This window comes from Leuciscus leuciscus (genome assembly GCF_965113295.1).
Source record: "Leuciscus leuciscus genome assembly, chromosome: 16".
NCBI classification, from domain to species: domain Eukaryota; kingdom Metazoa; phylum Chordata; class Actinopteri; order Cypriniformes; family Leuciscidae; genus Leuciscus; species Leuciscus leuciscus.
Window position 1 is genome coordinate 28280768 of NC_138740.1, and position 24791 is coordinate 28305558.

At 37.7% G+C, this 24791-nt stretch overlaps 2 protein-coding genes across 7 annotated transcripts in view; both read left to right on the forward strand.

Moving 5' to 3' along the window:
• The window catches only part of cacna1bb (calcium channel, voltage-dependent, N type, alpha 1B subunit, b), a 148736-nt gene extending 129123 nt beyond the window's left edge, over positions 1-19613 (forward strand). For 2 of the 5 annotated variants that reach the window (XM_082140194.1, XM_082140198.1), the window contains 14 exons: positions 1621-1712; positions 1820-1970; positions 3172-3299; positions 4449-4545; positions 7011-7116; positions 7474-7581; positions 7810-7919; positions 8264-8421; positions 8513-8642; positions 9707-9817; positions 11015-11053; positions 12726-12981; positions 15036-15256; positions 15345-19613. In XM_082140194.1, coding sequence (XP_081996320.1) covers positions 1621-1712; positions 1820-1970; positions 3172-3299; positions 4449-4545; positions 7011-7116; positions 7474-7581; positions 7810-7919; positions 8264-8421; positions 8513-8642; positions 9707-9817; positions 11015-11053; positions 12726-12981; positions 15036-15256; positions 15345-15893 — 2256 coding nt within the window. In that variant the 3' untranslated portion in view covers positions 15894-19613. Of the gene's footprint in view, positions 1-1620; positions 1713-1819; positions 1971-3171; positions 3300-3706; positions 3804-4448; positions 4546-7010; positions 7117-7473; positions 7582-7809; positions 7920-8263; positions 8422-8512; positions 8643-9706; positions 9818-11014; positions 11054-12725; positions 12982-15035; positions 15257-15344 lie in introns of all 5 variants that reach the window. The other 3 variants (XM_082140195.1, XM_082140196.1, XM_082140197.1) reach the window with 3 other exon arrangements.
• A 324-nt stretch (positions 19614-19937) lies between these two features.
• The window catches only part of LOC309477075 (uncharacterized protein), a 65063-nt gene continuing 60209 nt past the window's right edge, over positions 19938-24791 (forward strand). For both annotated transcript variants that reach the window (XM_082140200.1, XM_082140199.1), the window contains exon 1: positions 19938-20219. In XM_082140200.1, coding sequence (XP_081996326.1) covers positions 20096-20219 — 124 coding nt within the window. In that variant the 5' untranslated portion in view covers positions 19938-20095. The remainder of the gene's footprint in view (positions 20220-24791) is intronic.

The window sequence follows — 24791 nt, forward strand, 5'->3', positions numbered from 1 at the left end:
GAGAATGAACCCGGTAAGCAAAGTGATACGTTTAACCATAAGTGTTTTGCATGAGCAGGTGGTGTTTTTCCATATGAAAGCTTCTTTATGAAAAAGAGGCCATTGTTCTAATGTAACGGACTGATCTCTTCTTTAAGTTTGATTGCTCGTTTAAGGACGCACAGGCAATCTCCCAGATTGTGTTGGGAATGATGGCGCCTGCCATCTAGTAGATTAGGACTGCATTGTAAATCAATGCTAATTGTATCCTGTAAGACTGGGGAAATAACATCATCAGTAAGCCATGTAATCAACTGTACGCTTGGAACTCCTACCGCCAACTGTGTGTTCACTTCATCATTCAGCATAAAACGTGCCTTTGAACCAGTTTTTTGCAGCCTTTCTAGTATTTTTTATAGGAGGATTTGAATAATAATCCTATTAGATTCATGTTTAAAGTTTAAGCTTTATTTACACCATGTGACATGCTGTTGATTAGCACAGACTATTTCACATCCTTCATTCTGTGCTTATCTTGTAATGAAAATATTTGGGGCTTGACATTTCAAAGTGTTTTAAATCATAAATGTGAAGCTTATATTTTTGCTAAATTAAACTAAATCTTTTTGTTACACTACCATTAAAAAGTTAATAAGATTTTTTTTATTTTTTTTTAAGAAATCAATACTTTTATTCAACAAGTATGTTTTAAATTGATTAAAAAAGTGACAGTAAAGACATTCAAATAAATACTGTTCTTTCTATTCATCAAAGAATATTGAAAAAGTATCACAGTTTCCAGTTTTACCATCACAGGTATAAATTACATTTTAAATTATATATGTAAAAAAGAAAACCGATTTTAAATTGTAATATTATTTCACAATATGACTGTTTTGACAGGAAAGTTTTGAACAGTCATGTGCATTAATACTTGAACATAAATGTGTTATTTTATTTGTCAATTCGTATTTGCAAATTTTGCACTAGGTGTGTGAACGTATTTCCTGTAAATTCTCCCTCTGTGCTATCCTTGCACATATTGTGCAAAAATGTACAGGGTTTACTGACTTTACATGGTCATGAAAAGACATTTGGACATAACTTGGCACAAAATGTTTCAGACAAGTCAGTTATTTTAGAAATAATCGAAAGCGCACTCTTAGCAGTGGGTTTGATACTGTATGCATTCTTGATGGCAGAAATGTGTATAAATATATTACTTTTATTATACAATTTTGTGCATATGCCACCCTAAAAGATGATCCAACCTTAGTCACTGGATGCACTTCCATAATGTATGCGGATGACAGATTATTGTGATTTGTTTGACTGTCTGTCAGTGCATTACAACTCTGTAGATTTGAGTGAGTCAGCGTGTTTATTTACGTGTCTGCTGTCTGACATAAAGTCATACAATTCATAAGCATGAGTCACAGTTTGCGCAATATGTGTATGTGGCCTTGTTAATACTGCAGATGCTTACTGTAACATGCCTTCCAGGCAGTCTGAATTATTGACACTCCCTGCAGGTATTTTCATGAAGCTCCAATAGGAAAGTGCACACATTGTGCTTTGTTTTCTTTTCCGTTGTAATTCATCCAAAATTAGAATGCTGATGTGCTTTTCTCTCTGTGTCAGGTGTTTGGTAACATCAAGTTGACAGAAGAGTCAGCTATCAATCATCATAATAACTTCCAAACCTTTTTTCAGGCCCTCATGTTGTTGTTCAGGTAAAGCGATTGTTTGATCTCTGTTCAGTCTTCCTAAAATATCAACTCTCACAGCTTTTGCAATGCTGTGCAAGTGAAGCCAAAGTTTGTGTGCTTGTATTTTACAGGAGTGCTACAGGGGAAGGTTGGCATGATATCATGCTGGCTTGTTTGAGTGAAAGGCTATGTGAAGATGGGTCTGGCTACAGTGGAAAGGAGTGTGGCAGTGATTTCGCTTACTTCTACTTTGTCTCTTTCATCTTCCTTTGTTCTTTCCTGGTTAGTGGAGCACATCTCACATTCAAACAGATGTACATGAAAATACAAATTCTTTCATTATTGTTTCAAACCTTTCTTCCTTGAAACACAAGTTATTTATCTCTCTAAGCTGCTCTTTTAAATACAATGAAAGTGAATGGTGACCATGGCTGTTAAGTGAGGTTTTCAGCAGATAAGGACTTAAATTTGCTGTTTCTCATACATACCTTTAAGGCTTCAGAGCACTTGAAATTAAGTGCAAAAGTAATGTTGACCAATGCAAGTATGCTTTTGAGGTTCTTTTTTTTGGAACTTAACAACCCCTGGTTCCCATCCAATTTCATTGTATAAAAAAGAGCAGCTCAGACATTTAGCTAAACTTCTCCTTTAGTGTTCCACAGGGAAATAATGTCATGAGTTTGGAATGACATTTTGTTTTTGGTTAAACTATCCCTTTCAGCAGTCTTCCATGAAATTTCTTGGACATAACATCCTAATCCATACAGATATCTACCAAGTGGCCAAAAATGGATTTATGTATTAACTACTAGTCATTCAACGCTATCGTTCCAAAGTATGTGGTCAATATAAGGATTAAAAGAAAGTAACACATTTCTTCAGCAAAGACGCATCAAATTGATCAAAAGTGACAGTAAAGAAATGTTCTATTTCAAATAAATGCTGTTCTTTTACACTTTCTATTCATCAAAGAATCTTGGGAAGCAATGTATCACAATTTCCATAAAAATATTAAGCAGCACAACTGTTTTCAACTGTGAAATTAAGAAAAAAAAAAATCTTAAGCAGCAAATCAGCATATTAGAATGATTTCTGTATTGCTGCTGAAAACTCAGTTTTGCCATCACAGAAATAAATTACATTTTAAAGTGTAATAAAATAGAAATCGAATAGAATATTTTACTATATTACTGTATTTTTAAACAAATAAGCAGCCTTGGTGAGCATAAATGACTTTTTTCAAAAACAAAAATCTAACCAACCCCAACCTTTTGATCGGTAATGTATGTGCACAAACAAAACACTTACAGTACTCAAAACATAAAAACGCCTATAGTGCATTAGATTTAATCAGTGCAAACTTCCTTTATGTCTACCCAACACTTGAATATTAAAACAAAATCTGTTGTCTTGTTTTGCATAATTCTGATTGAGATTTCACCTTCTATTTTTCATAATCCTTCCTCTATCCCACAACCACCAGATGCTGAATCTGTTTGTCGCTGTCATCATGGATAACTTTGAGTACCTGACACGTGACGCTTCTATTCTCGGGCCTCATCACCTCGACGAGTTCATCCGCGTCTGGGCTGAGTACGACCCTGCCGCCTGGTGCGTATCTCTCCTCCACTGTGACACCTCAGTTAGTGCCACTTTAAAAGAATGTGACAGCTAAAGTCTAAGTGATTGAAAGATGCTGGCTTAAGAGGGTCTGCCACAGGTGTCTGATTTACTCATGGCCTCAAGTCACATGAATCCCATTTTACTGTGTGACCATGGCTAACATCAAATCCTCAAGCTTTGTCTATGCTGAGGAATGCAAATCTTTGCACGCCATCCACTTTTTAGTTTTGAGCAGAACGGATTTAAATCCTATCCTCTCTGTCAGTGTAATCCATTCTAACTGAGCTGAGCGTAGTTATCTCAATAAGCATGACGTCTTTGGATACATGTATTGACTGAATATGGAAAGAAATGTATTAAAATGTGTCTTTTTAATCCATATCTTTTTTTTGCAGTGGAAGGATACGCTATATGGATATGTACAATTTGTTGCGCATAATCTCACCCCCCCTCGGTTTAGGAAAGAAGTGCCCTAATAGGGTGGCATACAAGGTTTGAAAACCTACACACCTTCCCTCTAGAGGGCGGTGCTGTAAAAACAAATGTCCGTAAAATGCCTGATGTATGATGGGATTATACTCCCCCCTCTTCCCTTACTAATTGTAATATGGGTAACCATGGTAACCAGGAAACAAAGCCAAATGCTAAATCCCTCATCCCAAACTAATCCCATATGTTCACAATGCACTCTTCTATCTGGCTTGTTGTAAATATTGATATACTAGAGCAGCTTTTATTTGCTCGGTTAATACTGTGCTTAAAATTAGGCCAAATATTAGCTTTGCTCCTGAGTATCTGATTGGTTATCCGTGGTTGCGTCCTAGCATGCAAGGACGGAAGCTCCAGACTGAAGCCCCTCAGCCCAAACCCATCATGCCATGTTCTTCATCCCTGGATCACCGACAGCCTGTAGCTACAAAAGCAGCTGTAGCTACGTGATCCATCCGTCCTTCTGAGACCGGATGGCATCGGATACCCTTGACCTTCCTTCAGAATCCTTAATAACAATGCTTTTTTTTGTTCCTTTTCCTTTCTTTCTTTCATTCACATCACATTTCCTTCATGTACTCCACTACCTCTTCCCTCTCCTTTTCTTGTCTGTGTGACTTTTGAACTCTGGGTGTCGCCCCTGTGAAGTGGACGCATGTCCTACCTCGATATGTACGAGATGTTTCGCCACATGTCCCCTCCGCTAGGTTTGGGAAAGAAATGTCCTCCACGAATCGCCTACAAGGTAGATCCCGTCCCCCTGACCTTTCTTTGGCTCCTCCTCTGTCCTCTCATTGGCTGATGTGGCTGTCAGTCAGTGTTCTAATTGTGGAAGTGTTTTCTCGTGTGTGTTTCGTGTTGTGCTTTTTTCTTTCTTTTGATCTTACTGATGTTCTCAAATTTCTAGATTTACGGGCTGTTTACACGACACCGTTTTCAACTAAAAACGTAAAACTTTTCATGCGTTTTGGTCGTTCATTTACACGACAACGGCGTTTTGGGTGCCTGAAAATGCAAACTTTTGAAAACGGGTTTCAAAGTGAACGTTTTTGAAAACGGTCTCCGTGTAAACAGCAAATACGCGAACGATGACGTCATGCACATGCATACTGCCTGTTCAGTCTATAGTGTTTCATCGCCATCTAATGGCCTGGCAGCAGAATACAGGGTTTTAGCACGGAAAACTCAGTTCTGTCCCAAAAAAAAGAAATCTCTGATACTCACTAAGGTTGTAACGTTTCTTAGAAGGCAGAATACTGGTAGGCAGCGTGTGTGTCTTGAGCATGCCCTTAAAATGCTGTCCTGATTGGCAGCTTAATAGATTTTGAAACAGAACAAATGTAGACAGTAGAATAAATACACAGTAAGCACTGAATGTCCTGAGGAATCTGCAGCTATACTAAAATTGTTGCATCGTGTAAGAGAAAGTAAAGTATAGTGTGGGGTGGGAATGAGAAAATCAAAAAAATCAAAACGTCACTGGTACAGGGCTGCCTGTTTTAGTCGCAGGCCGTTGTGCCACTTTGAGAGCTGCCTCCGAGTCAATAAGTTTACACACCCTGTTCCAGCTGTCTGAATGGGTAACGTTCAAGACACACGTCCGTGGCTGTCTGCTGAGCTACTCTCTGAGGCCACACAGTCTGCGTGATGTTGAGACGTTCTCCAGCGAGCTCTAAATAGAACAAGCCCCCCCACCCCCCACATCAGAGCACTGAATCAACAGGGAGGAAAGAGCGAAAGCTTGCTGTAGATGTGCTCAGTGGAGCGTCCTTTCTTCCTTTCTCTTTTTTTATTGGTAGTTGTTGTGGAAACATGTCTTCACTGGCCTACGCTCTCTAATGAAGGCAGAGTGTTGTCCCTGTGCATGATTTTACGCTCTTACACACTACACCACAGAAACAATTCTTTGTTTATTTCGCATCTGTTTTCTTTTCAACTCTGTTTTCAATTACCGCTGGGTGTGTTAATGTGTGAAGCGTTTGCTCTGATTTCAGCTTGAGTGATGTGTTTGTGTGATGGGTGCTGTTCGTGGCTCTTGGGTTTGGTTGGTCAGCATGCATCTTTTCTCTGGTCATCATCCTCTCTGAAGGTCATCGATGACTCTGTGAAAACACAAGAAAAGCAGCCCATTAACACCTCATGTTTCAGTGCACATTAACAAATGCATTCTCGACGTGGACAGTAGTAGAAGCTGCCCGCATACAGAGACCTCAGACACAAAGGACTAAAGTAGTTTGATTTTGACAAATTCTGTCAAGAACAAATTCCGGTCATGTTTTACCTAAAAAAAATTAATAAAAAAAATAAAGTAAATAATAATTTGAGAAGCTGAAGTGCATTGTGTCTTTATTTTCATGACAATCAAGCACAAACACGTCCCTCTAGTATATATTACAAAAATTATATTGACATTCTTAAGTTTTGATACATCTTGTTACTGTTTGTTGTAGCTGAATTTCATTCAATTTTGTGGTTTTAGTTTAAAAATAAACATTGTGTATTGACAGGATGAGTTATTGAGTCTTAAATTTGTTTTAAAAAGACTTAATTATTGTCTAATATAAATATATGTATTTATTTGGTTGTTTATTGCTTTTGATTTGGGGTGAAATATGTATTCCATGTGAAAAATGGAATACTATATAATTACGTGCAGACATATACATTGATTTCAGTGTGTTTATATGATCAAAAAGCTGATGACCAAAATCTAAAATCTTAATTTAAATCTCTAAATCTTTTTTCGATGTTGAAGTCCAAATACCGTTAAATATTTTTTTTTTAACACATAGCTCAAGGTGTTAACATGATATTACACATCATCAGGTTATTAAGCATAATCAGTGTATTGGTCGTTCATGTAACCACACTTACTGAGAAACCTGTAAACCTCCACAGTGAAACAGCTTTACTCTCTGCCACCTGGAGAAATGCAGCCAAACATCCTCCATCTCCAACATCACTCATTCTCTCCACAGCACCTGCATGAAATATATACACTCTCTTCTTCCTCTCATAATTTAAATGTCCTGATGAGACAATTTGTGTGCTGAGATGAGCGTTCGAAAATGACAATTGACGAAAGAGAAATTACATAGCCCAAGTCGTTACTCTCCCTCAGCATGCAAACTCCTCCTGACGTGTGTTATTTCTGTATCCCCCAGTCATGTGTAATATTAATCACACACTATCTGTGTTTGGACTCCACAGCGGTTGGTGAGGATGAACATGCCCATAGCTGAAGACAACACGGTTCACTTTACCTCCACTTTAATGGCTCTCATTCGGACCGCCCTGGAGATTAAACTGGCTTCAGGTGAGTGTCCGGCAGGGCACTACAATAATGTCAAAAGCTCTTATAACTGTCCATCAGTAGGCTTTTCACCAGTCACTGCTTTGTTTCATCAGCCTAATTTAATTTAACACTCCACCGTATTTAAAAACATTACAAATTAATTGAATGATGATTTCCCCTCTGACTTTGACTTTTATTCAGCCTTTTATCTGGTGCAAAATATGATAAAAAATAAGATAACACCCATTAACAGCCCAACAAAAGAAGTCTCACTGGGGATATTAAGGTCTGCAGGAATTAGTAAGGTTATGAACAACTCTGTTTTATTCTGTTAACATTATTGCATCTCCCAGACTTGCTTTCTTATTGTTTTTCCAGGAGTTCTGGCTCAGAGACTTTGTGATGCTGAGTTAAGGAAGGAAATAAATAAAATTTGGCCTAACTTGTCTTCAAAAACAGTGGACCTGCTGGTGACACCTCACAAACGTAAGCCCTGCATGTAGAATAAAATGACGATTTCTGTTTGAAAAGCAATTAGCATTTATATGGAATCTTAATTAACTGCTTATGGAAGTTTGATTTTTCATTTTGAAATAATATTAATGCCATTTTCCGCCTGAGTGATTCAGCCTGGTTTTGCCTGTAACTTCTGAGTTTTTGGTGCCACCTAGTGGACATATGATGATACCCCATGTCCTTTTCACTCTCTCTTAGATAATGAATTGACTGTAGGGAAGGTCTATGCGGCTCTGATGATTTTCGACTACTATAAGCAGAACCGAGCCAAGAGACTCCAACAGCAGCAGGCTGCACCAGGCACACAGGTAAGGCATCTTCATGAGGGATACAAACAAGTGAATATACCACTACAGTATTAGTCTTGCGTAACCAGACCAGTACTTTCATATTCCACGAGGGGGTTGGCGTGGCAGAACGTTAAAGAACGTGACGCACGTCTCCCAGAAATCCTGTAAAATTTAACCAATCAGATGGTGACCTGCAGAATTATTATAAATGGTAGAAAAAGTAGGTTAGATGTAGATTAAAGCCACACTTTATTATTAATTCGATTATTAGTATTCATAGTTCCTCAAAGAGGAATTCTTAATAATTGATTAATGTGGTCCTTATTAAACTCATCTTTGTGTATATTGTGTTTTCTCCTCAGAGTAAAGTCGGAGTTCTCTTCAGACCGATGCTTCCTCTCACACACTTACACGATCAGGATCCAATGCTGCCAAAATCCCCAACCCCTTCTCAATTAGATACCACATCACAGCCAGAGGCCCCGCCCACATCCTTTCACCTGACCAATGGGGATGCAGTGTGAGTGTTCTACCATTCTGGTCTTCATAACATTTTGAGAATGTGTTTTGTGTTTATTATTTTTGAGTTGATCTTTTTTTGTGTGTCACAGACAAAGCCAGAGCAGTGGCACGAAAAAGTTTCCTTCAGGGGGCATACCTCAGGAAGTCGCACAGGAAGCAAACAGAAGGCCTGTCCAGCGTGGCCAATCAGAAGACGTGCCAAACACATACAGATCTCAGGTGATTTATTGCAGAATAATCAGTCCTATTTAAGTTACGTGTGTCAGATATTTACAGCCAGTCAGTTAAACCCTAGTTTATGTGGCCTTCTTTAAATGAGATGAGTACAATCTGCCACATTCACCAGAAACTTTTCAGAACATTGAAATGTCCATTTGTACCATTAGTAACTGCTGTAACTTCTTTTCACTGTCCAATCCTTTGTTAAAAAGAAGTGTGCTTAATTGCATTGAATGTGTACTTGTAGTGTTCTTTAAATCTATTATATATTATAGTATAGTATAGTTTATAAGCATAGTATATAAGTTTTTTTTTTTTAACTGTATTTGCAGATAATATAATATTACTAAAATAAAAGGCAACTTAAATGTACTTAAAGAGAGTATACTTTTATGACTGTTTCTAAGTACACTTTCGAGTGCACTTTGTAATATCAAATTATAAGTTTTACCATAAAGTACATTTTGAATCATTATGTTTTAATAATCTTTTGTCCTGCTTTAAAGAAGTACACTTGTGCTGACTAACATACTAAAGCACATTTAAAGTACTTGATTATGAATGTAACTGTTTTCAATATTACATTAAAAGCTAATATATTTTAAATGTACTAAATTGCACTAAAAACTTCATTACAAATGTGTAATTATAAATATATTTAAATACATGGCATACATTAAGTATATATTAGGTTCCATAAATGCTTGTCAGTAAATTCGGCAGACGGCTGTACTCTAACCATATTTCAAAGACAATGGAAGTAATTATGAAATTAGATATAAAAATGTATTAAAGCCCTATGTAAGTGGGTCAAAGCACTCTAAAGTTCAGTTGCATTTAATGTAAAGTTCAGTTGCTTTTAATGTAAAGTTCAATTGCATTTAATGTAAATTTAAACTATGTAAATTTAAAATATATACTTGCGTGCAAAACACACATTTTGCACTTAAGGATATTATTTAAATAATATGTACACTTTTTATGTGTATGCTTAAGTGCACTTCTTTTTCCCGTAGGTTTTTTATTAATGCATTTGTTTTTATCTGGCTCTACATATGTTGCAGGAATTAGTTGAGATGAGTGACTTGGAGAATGACTCGGATGTGGGCGGGTATCCTGTGCTGGAGGGTCACGGCAGAGCTGCCTCCATGCCCAGACTCAATGCTGGCTTTCAGGTGAACATCTCCTATCTGTAGTGGCCATATGAGGTCATTCTGGTGGGAGTTGGGAGTTGAATATAACTGCCGTACAGCCTTTGTTTCTTATTCTCACAAAATGAATTCCTGCAAAGAAAGAGGCAGCTGGAGGATGACTGCAGGAAGATGGAGTGAATGGGCAGCTGTATGAAAGAATGGATGAATGGAGGTATTGGGGAGGGTGTATTAATGAATGCAGAGAGGAGGTGAAGAATTAAAGCAAATTAATTGGTGGAAGTCAGAAGAGGTTAATTTATACACCACTCTCCACTGAGAGACACATTTATTATCTTCAGTTCAGTTGAGTGCGTGTGTGCGTGAGTGTGTGTGTGTGATTGTGTGTGTGTCTGTGAGAGAGAGAGTAAAGGAGAGGGAGAGGGACAATGTCAAATCTACATACTGTATATTTATATACCAAACCATATTGGAATATTTAGATTTTTATCTTATATCTGTTGCATTTTAATCTTTGAATTTATTTTAAATTATATTTATATCATATAGATTTCTAGGATTCTTATTTTAGTATTGTAGTATTAATTAATATTTTAAATTTGAATACATTTGAAATATAATTTTTTTATATAATTTTTTAATGTTTTTATTTTAAATTTTAGTAAAAACGTCAGCTTCAACTTATTGTTAGTTAGTTGCCACGGCAAAATTTATTATTGAAGTTTTTCATCTAATATTTATAATGTATTGTATGCCAGTTTTATTCCAATTAATGAAAACAGTTTAATAGTTTTAGTTAACAGTAATAACACATATGTAATTTTGTTTTACATGTTTCATATAAATTTTTTCCTCATTAACTACTTTAGTGTAATTATTTTATGTTGCTTTTAACTGTAATTTATTTGTGTACATACATGTTTTTTTCAATATTTTTATTTTTATTTTTGCCACATCGCTAAAGAACTCAAACAGTGTCAAGCATCCTTGTAATAATGTCTTGTCTTCAGTCTTGTCCTGTCTTGTCTTGTCTTGTCTTGTCTATCTCTTCTTTCTCTTCACCATCCCTACTTTTCATAAACATCATCCAGTCTTCTTTACTCTGTCCCTCTCTTCTGATCTCTTTCCTCCTGTCTCACTCTGTTGCTGTGTCCATGAGTGCCACAGCTGTGTACCCTGCTCTCCTCACCTATGTGTCCTCTTCCTCTTCCCGTCCAACAGCGGAGCCACTTACGCCACACCGCCGGAACGTATCTAGCAGTATGTACAAGTGTTCCACCTGCAATCGCTCTCTCTTTCTTTCTCTCTCTCTGCCAGCCACTCCATTTCTATGTTGGCTTGTGTGTGCTTTGTCCATTCCAGCTCTTTTAGAGTCTACACTCTTTTAGCAAGCCAATAAACTTGTACAGGCACACTTCATATTAGCCTGGTGAGGTAAACGCAAAACTAGCATGCACTAGAAAATATATATATAGTAGTTAATCACTGTGGGCAACTAATTTACAAGTAATGGATTAGATTAGATTTGTTACAGCAATATGAAAAGCAAAGAATAAAATGCAGTGCTTATTTTATCTTGGATGTTGTGAGGTGCTAACTGTAAGTATGTGTGTGTTTCATTTTGTGGGTTGTGTATCATTTTTATTTTGTATTAGTGCAGTCATCTCTTCACATATCTTTCAGCCGTATAAATCGCATGCACTACTGTTCAAAATGTTGGGGTCGGTAGGATTTTTAAAAATGTTTTTGAAAGAACTCTCAGCTCACCTAGGCTGCATTTATTTGATAAAAAAAAAAAACAGTAATATTGTGGATTATTACAATTTAAAATAAATGTTTTAATTTTAATATATTTAAAAATTTAATTTATTCCTGTATTTTCAGCAGCCATTAGCATCAGTGTCACATGATCCTTCAGAAATCGTTCTAATAATGCTGATTTGGTGCTCAAAAAACATTTCTTGTTTTTGTGGAAACTTGAAGAAAAAAATCAGTTGCCTATTCTTTGATGAATAGATAGTCGAATGAACAGCATTTATTTAAAATAGAAATCTTTTGTAATATTATAAATGTCTTTACTCAGCGTTTGATCAATTTAATTTGTCCTTGCAAAATAATAGTATTAATTTCTTAAAAAATATATATATAATACTGACCTCAAGCTTTTGAACGGTAGTTGGATTGGGAGGGACTAAATGATTTTACTGTGAAATCCTTAACTTCCATAGTCTGTGGTTTTTATTCATAAAAGTTTATGCTAGCTAATTCAAACCAATTATTGAGGTATTTTCAAGCTGTTTCAAGCTATGTGGAGAGGGGCTGCACTGCTTCTTGGAGTTTCTGAAATCATATGCCACTGGGCGGCACTAGTGAGTGTTTGTAGAAGACTCACTACTACAAAAGTAGAAATTCCAGTCATCAAGCAGTGGTCATGGATTCTCCAAAGAGTCTGGCCTAAAGTGACCTTTAGGCCAATTTTACATTTAAGAAAAAAAAAATTGAGACTGTAAATACACATGTACACTGTATACATAGATTATGTAGAGATTAACAGAAACAGTTATCCAAGAAAAGCGCCAGAGACTCTTCATTGATCAATGACCGCTGCTTGGCTGTGGATAGTTCACGCAGCAACTATTCCAGCCGTCCAGTCCGTGTGTATAAGAGACGACTCGATGACAGCATTCAAACAGCCGAGTGTTTGCATCGACCGTGACGGTGTTCCACTGCTCTCCGATGCGAGCGTGGGTCCGCAGGAACGGGCTCTTCAGTGGAAGTGTGTTTTCATGCTCAGCTGGTGTTGTGCGTCTGTTGTGACAGGTCTAGTGGTCTGAAACTCTTGTCATTCTAGTACCGTGCTAGATATGTGTCCTCTCCTTTATCTCCTTTCTTCGTCATTCACATGTTAACTCGCTTTATTTCTGCTACACAGCCTATCGCAGACGTGAGTCCCATGCGGCGGTCCACGTCCTCGTTGACTCCTCAGAGAGGGGTGCGAGAGGTCAGTCTGAGTGAATATGACCTTAAGAGACCACAGATGGTCTCAGGCCAGACCCTCGCTCAGGAGAGAGAGAGGGAGCGAGCCCATCATCATCATCACCATCATCATCACCGCTGCCAACGGCGCAAGGACAAGAAGCACAAATCACTGGATCGAGCCATTAGCGAGGAGCAGCCACCGCCTACAGGTGGCCTTCATTTTCCTCTCATTCTTTTATGCTCTTCGGCATATCCATGTGAAAGAAAATAGTGAATATCATGCAGCACAAAAATATCATAGAGACTTGATATGGCCTCTTTTGATTTCAGCCTGTAAGCAACCACCTAGAACAGTGGATCTTAACCTTTTTGACTCCTCACTGTCTAACACGGTATTCTCGTTTGAATTTAAATAGGCAAATGTGTAAGAGTCTGTAACTGGATCTAGCATGTTATATGTTTGGGAAGACTTTAAAATATGTTTTGAGTAGACTTTACAAAGTGCTCGACTTTGTCAATACAAGATCTTGACCAAGAATGGATGCACCTCTTGAAAAAAATATCATCACAACATTTATTTCCATCAAGAGGTGCATCAATTAATGGTCAAGCTCTTGTATTGACAATGCAAGAGTAAAGCACTCTGTGAAGTCTATTCCAGCACCTCCCAAAGACTTTCAATGAATTTAAGGTCTGGACTCAGAGGTGCCAATTCATGTGTGAAAATGACCTGTTTAATCTTTGAAGGTTTAAATGCAGCAAATTTCTCCTTGCACTCCTGTATCCAAAGCTGAATGCTCTTTTCATATGTAATGCATCAGCCATGGTCTCACAGCAGCTAAACACCGTCTGACTCAGCCTACTACAGTAGCTGCACCCCAAACTCACGCTATTGGTTGAGCTGGTAAGAGATGGACATATCTGAGCGGACCACTCTCAATGTTTAATGGTGCCTGGGAGGCTCAATGTTTACACTTTTGTGGGAGATAAACCCATGAATGGCACACTAATAGTAGTCAATGAACAATAAACTTTTAACAAAAAAGTTTTACATACTTCACCTTTAAATACGTCCCTAGCAGACACATAGCATTGCGTTAAAATCTGCTCAGCAACTTCAGCACAGCACCTTTTATATTTTATATATATATATATATATATATATATATATATATATATATATATATATATATATGTTTTGTTGCTATGCTATGCAGTTTTATATGTTATTTTTATGTAAGATTTGACATTTACAGTATAGAGATCTGTAAAATCTTTACTAGTTGAAAATCCCAGCTTCTTTTGCTTCGCACAGTGATGCAAATTCTTTTAAGGATTATAGTGATCAGGTTATCGAGGAAAATACTCTTTATTGCTCTCCAAAGCGCTTTGGTCTGGGATTTACTTTGTCAGCTTCTCTATATGACTGAGAGTGAGGCTTACAAACCATTTCTAGAAAGTGTTTTGTTTTTTTTGGCCAGTTTGTAGCGCGACTGGGAAAGTCAGTCATTGAGAGAAAGCAGCTCTTGGTTCCTCAATAGAAGAGCGCTCTCAGGATGACAAAATTAACCACTTCTTTTTTTTTTTACTACAAGACTCCTACTCTTTCTTTCTCTGCTCCTCTTATTCTGTTCTTAGAAACACTGGAACGTAAACATGTTTCTCAGCTGGAGTCTGGCTCTGCTCTTAATAGATCAGTCAGCTTTGACTGAGTTGAAACAGGGCAATACATCAGTCCACTGAAAGCTCATTTTACTTGGGTGTGTTTGTACTCAGATTTCAAACACATGCAGACACCCACATACATCTTCCTCTACATGTTTTTGTTCCTCTGTAGTCAAAGATTACAACAGCACCAAACAGCAGGGCTCACACACACACACACACACACACACACACACACAAAAAGTCCTTTTGTTGTGATATGTAAATGCCCTCTGGTGTTTTGAATTCAAAGTGGTTTCGATTAGTGTTGGGCAGTGTCTGGTGTTTACGGCTCATGGATAAACGTATTTATTGACACACTTGGGGAGAATATAAGCAGAGAAAATGATAAATTAATAATGAATAATTTAATTTAATTTGAAATTACACCATTTTTAAGTAAACAGCCCACATTCTTTTTTTGTGCAAATTATTTTACACTTCCTTATTCAGTACGTTTCCACAGAATATCTTATTTTAACATTTTAAAATAAATACACCATTCTGCTTTGAATAGGGCATGGCTGGTTAATAAATGTGATGTTTGTCTGTACATCAGCAGATCCAAACACCGAGTCATTGCCTAGGGAACGAGCGCGGGAGCGTGACCGTGGACGCTCCCACGAGAGGAAGCATCATTCATCCTCAGCGGCAGAAAGACAGCAACGATACTACTCGTGCGACCGCTACGGCAGCCATGAACTCGGCCACAGCGTGTCCGCCGGGCCCAGCCGGTCCACGTCGCCAGGAGAACCACATGACCCAAACAGGCTTAAACAGGTCAGGTGGTTTCTCTCGGTCACACTAGCTTCTACACGTGCTGTTTTGACTGGGGCTCACTCTTTCGCTTCTCTCTGTTGTGTTTCAGGGAATCAACACAGCTAAAGGAAATTCAGTCACTCATACCTCAGGCACCAGCACTCCCTGCCGTGGGCGTAGACAGCTCCCTCAGACGCCCCTTACCCCTCGGCCTGCTGTTGCCTACAAGACTGCCAACTCCTCCCCGGTCCAGTTCAACACTGCCCAGTCTACAGGGCCCTGCCCCTCTCGCCTTAGTCGTGGCCTGTCAGAGCATGATGCCCTACTCAGTGGTAACGCCCACCGCCAATCTCCCGTGCCTGTCACTCGTATCAGCTCTGACCCCAACTTAGGTCCCCTCCAGCAAGACTCGAACTTGTCTGAAGCGGACGACTTCCACGATGCCTTGAGCACGTACGGTGCGGGCCGCTCCCCCAGGACTGCACTCTCCGTCACCCACACGTCGTCAGGTGCGACCCCCACTTCCACACTGCTCTCGCGCAGCCAGAGCGGAGTCCCCAACGGCTATCACTACTCCCTCGGAGTGAACTCGACACCCGGTTCGAGCGGCAGAGCATCTGGAAGCTACCAGGAGACCGAGAGAGATGACTGGTGTTAGCATGATTCAATCTAGCATGCGTTTTATCGTCTTTGCCCTGAGAAGAGGAGCCTGTGTTTGGAGGGAAACAAGAGTTATGTCCACAGTTTACACTGTTTTCTGCCCGTTTACCATCAGATTGAGCACATAAGGTTTTTAAATGTGTACTTCTCTTGTTTAGAAAGAAGCAGACATCCTTGTCACTGTTTACGAAAGTAGCGGCAAGATGCAAAGCGTTTGGAGGTCTTGATAGGTTTCAAACAGAACAGTTTAGCCTCAAGTGACACTCCCCACTGCTTTTAATTTAATTAGGGCTGATTCCAGAAGGGTCACAAGGGAGATGGTCACATCAGCTGTGCCTGTGATCAAGACCTCAGACCTCAGAGAGGAAGATGCCCAAAAATACAAGCTATGATGGAAACACTCTTGATCAGTTGTGTGGAAAAAGTGAGATGTTTAGTTGTTGTGGTTTGAGAGGTTGTTTAGACTCTTTGCACAGGACGCAATGACTGAAAAGTTATTTCTAGGGTTATTGGCTCTGTGTCCACCAAAACGTTTGGCATTTTTGTTCAGTTGTTTGCAATGGAAGCTCCATCAAGCGTTTATTCCACACTGAGTGTTGCACGCTTGATGTTGATGTTCAACTTTGGATAAAACGCAGCACTAATCAATCACTTCTTACCCAGTCGTCTAATCGCAGTGGAGGAGAGGTGGGACAAATACCACACAGACTAACTGTCACAATCTGCTTGTACAACTAATGATCAACAGAGTTGTCTCAGAGTTTCCATGACCATACCAGATGACATCGACATCCCTGGACTACCACATTGCTAATATAAAAATAATGCTTGGAGGATAATTTTTTTCCCAGTGGGTCTACCAGATAAACAGCTAAACACTGCACCTCCAAAAGCGTTCTCAAGTGCCCACAACTGGGCCTTTTCAGAAAAGCGCTCTTTGGTGGACACACAGCCTTAAGGTTCTTGCTGCTGTAATTCTACATCCTTCTCTAGCTTGAGTGGAATAGACGGTCTGCCTCCACCTACTGAAAAAAGGCCAAATTGAACTCACTTTTCTATCAGACTGCAGTAGATTGAATATCTTTTCACAGTGTTCCATTTTGTACCTTGTAAATGATCCGAGTGTAGCTGGACATTACATAAGGTCTAATCCTTTTCTTACTCTTGAGAGGTAAGATACCAAGTGCCTAAATTTTACGATTTTATTGCCACATTGGTGTGCAATGCATCACAAAGTATTTTGGCCTGAAAGAGGCAGTGAACAGATGCTGTATGGTGTAGGTTAAATGTCACGGATATTTGTTTCTTAAATGTACTTTAGCATGTATTTGAGGAAAGATATTGCACAAAACAAAGACTGTAGCGTTATAAAGATAGTTAAGGTGGATGTTGATGATGTTGGTCTTTTCAGAGTGTATTATTAAAACAATTCAGGGGAAAATAGATGATATATGAAAAATGCTAATGCAGATGATTTATAGAGGATTGAAAGGATGGTAGAAGGTTGTATTTGTTGGTTGCTGTTGGTGTTAGTGTTGTTTCCAGAGGGTGTATTGTGAGCTCACGCATTTTTCTTCCAGGATTTAATTAGAGGAAGAAGGTGAGGGAATTGAAGCGCTTTATTGACCTCCACTTGTATCTATTATTCATCACGCAAAATGCTTCAGTGCAACCTATTTGAAATAAAAGAGTATGTTGTATTCTCTCATTAAGTGAGATATTGTAATGTTTTTTGATGATAGTTAATAAATTGAGGTTAATTTATTCAGAGAAGGTGAATTTTACTCTGATCCTGCCCATGTTTTCAGTTTGTCGTTTCCAACTGTGTCTTTTCTATGTTAGGGGTTTATTAGATGGTGGTCTTTTTAGGGGGAGCCTGCAATAGAGCGCAACAGTTGCGGTCCACTTTTTCAGCTGTTTTGGTTCTGGAAATGTTTTACTATACATTGTCTCCACAGGAATTCCAAGCAAAAAAGTATTTGAAGCAAAATAGTGAATGAAAATTGGGGAAAAAGTAAAATACAATGAAGGAATGAATTCCTCATCCCATGAAGCTATAACTTATGACTTACAGTATAGACCTTATGTAGCCCCGCCCCTTTTCAGCGCTGCACTCGTTGTGTTCTGTCTTTCGGTTTGTATTTCCACTGCATGAAGTTAAGATCTTACTGATTTATGAATGAACGGCTCGTTTTAAAAGATCCCCGGTCTGCTGACATTTGTTATGACATCTTCTTCAAACATTACAATGCTCATGATAACTTTCATTAACTCTACAATAAGTAAATCCACTTCACTAGCTAATTACTCTTCGACAGCAATGCCATAGAAATATACAGAGGCACTGCAAAAACCATAGACAGTATAAGAAGGCAAAAACGAAAGTTCAAACACAAAATTCTAAAGATGGCTGCACGCTTGTTTTTCTGGTGCATAAGGTCTATAAAGTTACTGGAAGTTACTGAAGATTTCTATATTGAATTTTTTTTTAAAAAGAAACATTCTACTGGAAAAAATAAATTAAAACATTTTAATGGGATTTTCTTGATTGGCGAATCTGTTAATGAGTGGTGTATGGAATGGAATGGAAGGCTACATTATGCGCTAACCACCCATTAAGAATCTCAACATTCATGATAATATGATAATTTGAAAGGTTTATACATTTGTTAAAATATCGAGTTGGTATCTTTACCTGTGGAGCCTGACTGTTGCGCTCTGTTCCATAAGCGCAGGGAAATGTTGACTGTTGAAGTACAGTAGGGCTATGCAACAAAATGACACTTTAGGACTGCTCCTCATCCTGTAGCTTTACCTGCACTCAACACACTCTAGCTTTAGCACCAGTGGGACCAATTCACCGCTTCACAGAGATCTTGATATACAGGATGTGTAGCTCACCTAAAAATGCATTGCTGATTATGCTTGATGTTGATCTGCCCTCTGAAAGAATATGAAATAATATAGTGGTATTTGTACTGGTTGCACTAGGAAGTGAACCAATGTAGTTTTACGCAACATGTCACTTAAAAGGATGGTTAATGTTAAGAAATTTGATTTCTTTATTTTTTACAGTACGTGATATCCTAGTGAAATGCCTTTGGCCACCATTTCCTTGTTTTGGGATGAGATGTGGAGTGTTGTGATTTACCCATTACCCAGTAGATCTTTGATTTCCCCTCAATTTAGAAATCACCTTTCCTCTTTTAAAAAAATTTAATAAATAAATAAATATATATATATATACCAGGTGCCAAATTTATTACAGCACTAGTTTGTCTCTGTGTGCTGTATAGGCTACTCTGTCCAACTAACCTGTGGCTAATCTCTTTGGATGATGTCATGTTTGCATGTTATGATGACATATGTGCATGTAGGAAATTGTATATCTTCATTCATGTTTTTCTATTTGGAGTTAAATGGCTGCTGTTTTTTTTTTTTTTTTTTTTTTTTTTTTAAGAAACGATCTTTGATACACTTACCCCTGGATTCCTGGGAGAAAATTAAAAGACCCTTCACTTCTCAGTTTGTTGTAAAAAGGTTGTTGAACAGTAGAGCGATGCACAGAGAGACTGCCTCACTCCTGTGATCTGATGATTGATCTATGATGCCATATATTTCTGATTATTGACTCTTATCATTTCTACCATTTACATTTTGTATGAAAAAACCATCACTGAACTGAGAGATATATGGAAATAAATCTTGGGGAAAAATTGCCTTTCTTCAATCTTTTCTAATCAATTTTAATTTGGTAATGAGATGTTTGTGTCATGGAAAAAGCTGAACCTATGAAATTAAGAATAATAATTTAAAAAAAAAAGTATATATAAAATAATTAAATATTACATATCTAATACATTTCTTTCATGTTTTACATATGAAATTAGCACAGTACGCCTCTGCCATTCTCATGTCCTGAGATGTTAATGATTGTTGGGATGCCGCTTCTCATTGGCCAGCGCCGTGAGTGTGGGCGGAGCCCATTGAGCAAATACGGTCCAGATGAAGGTGTCTGGCGGCAAGCGCAAGGTGTTCACAGTGACGCTGAGGCGCGTTGGTAAAGTGACCAAACTTCAACGGTAGACACGTACCACTCCAGTATTAACGGCCTCAGACACATTTAATTTACTTCAAAACTATGTAAAATGCGATGAATAATTACAGTGCTTGTCTCGCAGCTCTATAAATCAGGTAAACATGATGCTCGCGCCTGTGGTGTGGTGGACAGCAATTTTATTTAGTTTTGTAAAAGCTACTATCCCGGACACCGGTCCAACTGATACACCAGACATGGAGAGCGGTTCGGGGATATTGCTGACAGGTAAGTCGTCAACATTTAATAAAATACTGTATTGTGTATTTCATAGAGTATATTGTTCGTTTGTTTACATCTGTTGAGAATAGAGTATGATAAGGTGCCTGACTGACCACTAATGTTGCTAATTTGCATGTTTAGATAACTGGTAAATTCATTAAAAAGTATAATTTTTGTATTCAAATAAATTCTAAATTTAAAATGTGAGCTCGGAATAAATTAAGGAAATTTACACTTTCTCTCATACATAAATATCAACCGTCTCGATGATGACAGTTCTTTCATGTACAGTAGCCTACATGTTGTTTTACCGTCATTTTTCATGTCCAATGTTTCCCTCTGGGAGCCGCTGTTGTTTAAAACTTTACTGTACATTAGAGCAGGTGCAGGTACTTTTGCAATGATCTATTTTAACACCCCTATTTAAATCACACTACTGCTGTTTTTCCAAACATAAGGGCGGAACTCACATACATGTTAAACACTGGACAGTGATTGTTGCATGCAACACCTCACCCATTTTCACTGTTTTTGCCCAAAACACGTTTAACAGATTTGTGGCAGATGTGAGGGCAATTAGTTCCAGTAATCTTTGGAGAAAGTAGAGGATGCCATCATCATCAAATATATAGTGCCCTGAATTCATTAAATCACCAAGAAGGCTCATTTGTGTTTATTATGCACAAGCAGATGCATTTGAAAAATGATGCTTTGGTTTAACCTGATGTTCTTTTACTTAAAGGGATTTCTGCAATTAAATTGTGTTTATGCGTCATTTGTAGATTATACGTCATCTGTCCCCCAGGGCATTGTTAAGGAACTTTGCAAATTAATCAGCTTTTTGCTTCCTCCAATATCACTAGCGACTAAAAAAAGCTTGCCATACACAGTCTTTTATACTATTGCCAGTTGTCACACAGGGACACGCAATATATTGGTACCTTTAGCATCTTTTAATGGCTGATTTTAACCATTTTTTATTTCTCTATTAATTTAATAGTGAATACATATCAAAATGATCCGCTTATTGGTATCAGCCAAAAAAATAATTTGTTTTATATTATTATTATTATGTTATTATTATTATAATTAAGAAAATTATTACATTTTCACAATGTGTTGTAGATTTATTGTTAGTAGTATACTGATAATTCAGATATTAGTGTGGGAAAAGCAAATAAGACAATTAAGAATGTAAACAAGCAATTTTGGTTGATCTCTATTATGAAAACTACCCAAGTTCCCTTACAGTTTGTCTTTAAAAAAAATTAAAATGTAAACTGCAATGACTGCACACTCCCTGTGCTCATTAAGAGACTTTATTAGTTTTAGCTCATTCTTCTTTTCAATTGTTTTAATCAACCTTCTGTGATCTCAGCAAACAACCTACAACAAGTTTGGCTTGGCTTAATAAACTCAGATTTTACGGTCAGGCTGACATATGAACGGGTTTATTAAATCCAGGCGCCAGCTGAAGAGTGTATGCAATCACTGAGATGACTTGTTAGAGTCAATGTGCTTTAGCGTGCCATGAAAAGCCCATTTAAGCTCAACAGGTTCAGACCGTAAGGCCTGTAGTTATGTTATGCACATGGCATTCAGCCTTCTCCAGGTAGCTTTATAACCAGCTCTTGACTTTGTGAGGTGGACGCCAAGTTATTTCAAATTTTATAGCCGTTATGTCCATGCAGTAAAACCGGTCATGCTCGTTCAGGCGGTGTTGTTTTTGCAAAATCAAAACCCATGGGAAATGTGATGAAAATATGATCACCAATGATTCTGACAGATGACGTCATGTGAATGCCACCCACAATGGAGGTGTGTGAAAAGTTTATGTAAACAAACACGTTTGCTTGGCGCTGTGATGTCATGCTTTTGAAAGTGTATCTGATCTTTTGACAGTCTTGATGAATTACGTTCTTTTGTTTGGTGTCTGTCGAGTCGTTTCTTGGATTACACACATCAGTCCTGCCTCTAACTCGAAAAAGAGCTTAGCCAACCACGGACACAAGGGTCATCTCAAAATGGCCTTTACTTTCGATCTTCAATAAAGTTAGTTGGTTTGCAGTCTGTTGATTTCCATTCATATCAGAATTGATTAGAGCAGCTTCCCAACAGATGAACTTAGTCTGCAGTTAGATAAGAGTCTTGAAACAGTAATTATTTTAGTAGAAAACGTTGGTTTAAGCTCAAACTCAAATTAGGTTGATAACCTTTAAACAAAAAAAAAAGAAAGAATAAAATACCCAATTACAAACAAACATTTGACACCCTATGCATTAACACAATTTGCACATTTTTAACAGATTTGCAAATACACATATGAACCCTATGCACTCTAAGGCAACCTTATCATACACAATATACTGTGTATAACCACGCAAACAGTTCAAATAACTCACAAGATGGCATTTATCTGAATATAAATTGGCTTTAAGCTTGTTCAAACAATCATCCTACCAGCAGCGTCTCAGGTTGACTAATCACTGATGTGCATCCAATTTCTGTCGTCCTCATTCACTCATAACTCTTTTCAGTCACGCAGTTCTTTCCTCAAAAGGAGACATTGTGTAACTGGACAAAAAGCATTAATCTTTCAGGACAAGCGCTCTGTCACAATTTTGTTCTGCCCGTGTTTGGCGTTCAATGTGCACTAATTACAAGCGCACCTGATGCACATTTCCCATGAGTTGAGTTCGGCTGTTTCCGTGTGGCTTTCCATAACGCTTCTATGATGTAATCAGTTCGGCACACAGATTTTCTGTTTTCTTCTTCAGTCGTTCCCAATAACGTTTGAATAAATATTAATAATGTTTGTAACTTCACAGTGTCCTTTTTTCAACTAGATTCATTTTGTTTGAGTTGGAAACAAATGCAAGTTTCTTTAAACTTAAAGTTTTGTCCAACCTAAAACAAAAGAGTCACATTATAAAACCTCTATTTGGCATGAGGTTATTTTACTTCATACAGAGCACACACTCACAAAAAAAACCATTTTATGAATATAGACATTCATTTATGACCTTAATTTTTATTTTTATTTTTATAATTTAGTCCTGTAGTAGATCATAATTGGCTAATGCTGTTGTTTTCCATAAAACACAAGATTATGACATGCTGGATAACAAAAACATTTTTCCATTGTATTTCTAATTAAATGCCTATGAATTCAGGATTGTTGTGATGTGGATAAAGGAAAATAGAACCATATGTTAATATATGAATAACATTAGTCTTGGAAGAAAGATAGTGCTTATTCAGCAGCCAGAATTTAGTAATTTCTTAAAGCGTTAAAGATTTAAAGAGTTTCTTAAAGATTAACAAACATTTTATTCAGTGAATTTTTCTCACATCACACTAAATCTGGTGTCTGTCGGTCTCTCTATGGGATGTATGTTATGTGACTGGGCTATATGATTGATTTCAGTGATGTCATACTGTATGAGCCTGTTTTTAAATGGGCCAAAATGGAAATTCTGTCATCGTTTATCCAAACCTGTTTGTCTTGGTTTCTTCTGTGGAACATATTTTTTTCTTCTGCCCATATAATGAAAGTCAGTGGGCTTCAACATAGAGGTAAATTTGTGCCAAATTTGTCCAGCGACTGTGCGAAGTGGACAATTAAAATACTATAAAAAAATGTTTTTATCAATATTGCAATTTCGATTTTATTTTGAAACAATATTCCCTTACACACATATTGCTTTATTGTATTTGTGGGCACCATATCTTTTCATAAATAATACATGACAACGTTGGTTATTTCTTTATGCCTTAACTCTTTTTGTATGTTGTGCTGTTGGGGGCAAATACCTGTATTATTGATTTTTGTATACGTGGTTTGTAAGAATCTTTTTCGCATCTTGCACATGACACAAGACACAGCGTTTCTAGACCTGCATCTCATGTTTTTAACAGCAGACCTGAAGTTTTTTTTCCGCAGTGATACTTTGACAGGCCTTGCAAATTACCTGGCTCTGATACATCATCTCTCCTCCATCCAAAATATTCCCAAACCACATGTTTAGATATTTATACATTTTTTGTCCATATCCTGTCCTGAACTCACCTTCCTTGTTTCTGTGCTTTCTTATATGTCATAATGGTAAACCCACTCTGTTCTGTTCTTGCGCTAGATTAAGGCGCGCTGCATTCAGATTGTACACTTTGAGGGCTGGTGGAAAAATCATGCTTTCTGCGTTTTAGAAATCGCGCATGCTCACGTCGCGATTGTATTATGATTTCGATCGCACAGACCTATAGTCCAGCATCCTTTTGGACCCCATTGACTTTTATTGTTTGAACGTCATTCAAAATGGGTTCCACAGAACAATTCTTGGATAAAATATCACTTTTGACATTCTCCATCTTGTGTGTCATATTGAGGCCATGTATTATCCAGATTACATGGTTTGCATTCCTAAAAAGCACAATGCTCTCTGGTTAAAACAATATCAATGACTACATTGTTTTGTTTTTTGATTGTGTTAAACTGGAACCTGCCAGGTTTTGTCCTTGTCATCTTGATAGGGGTTGATTGTAATGTTGGCATCATTTACATTTGAGGCCCTCATAGTG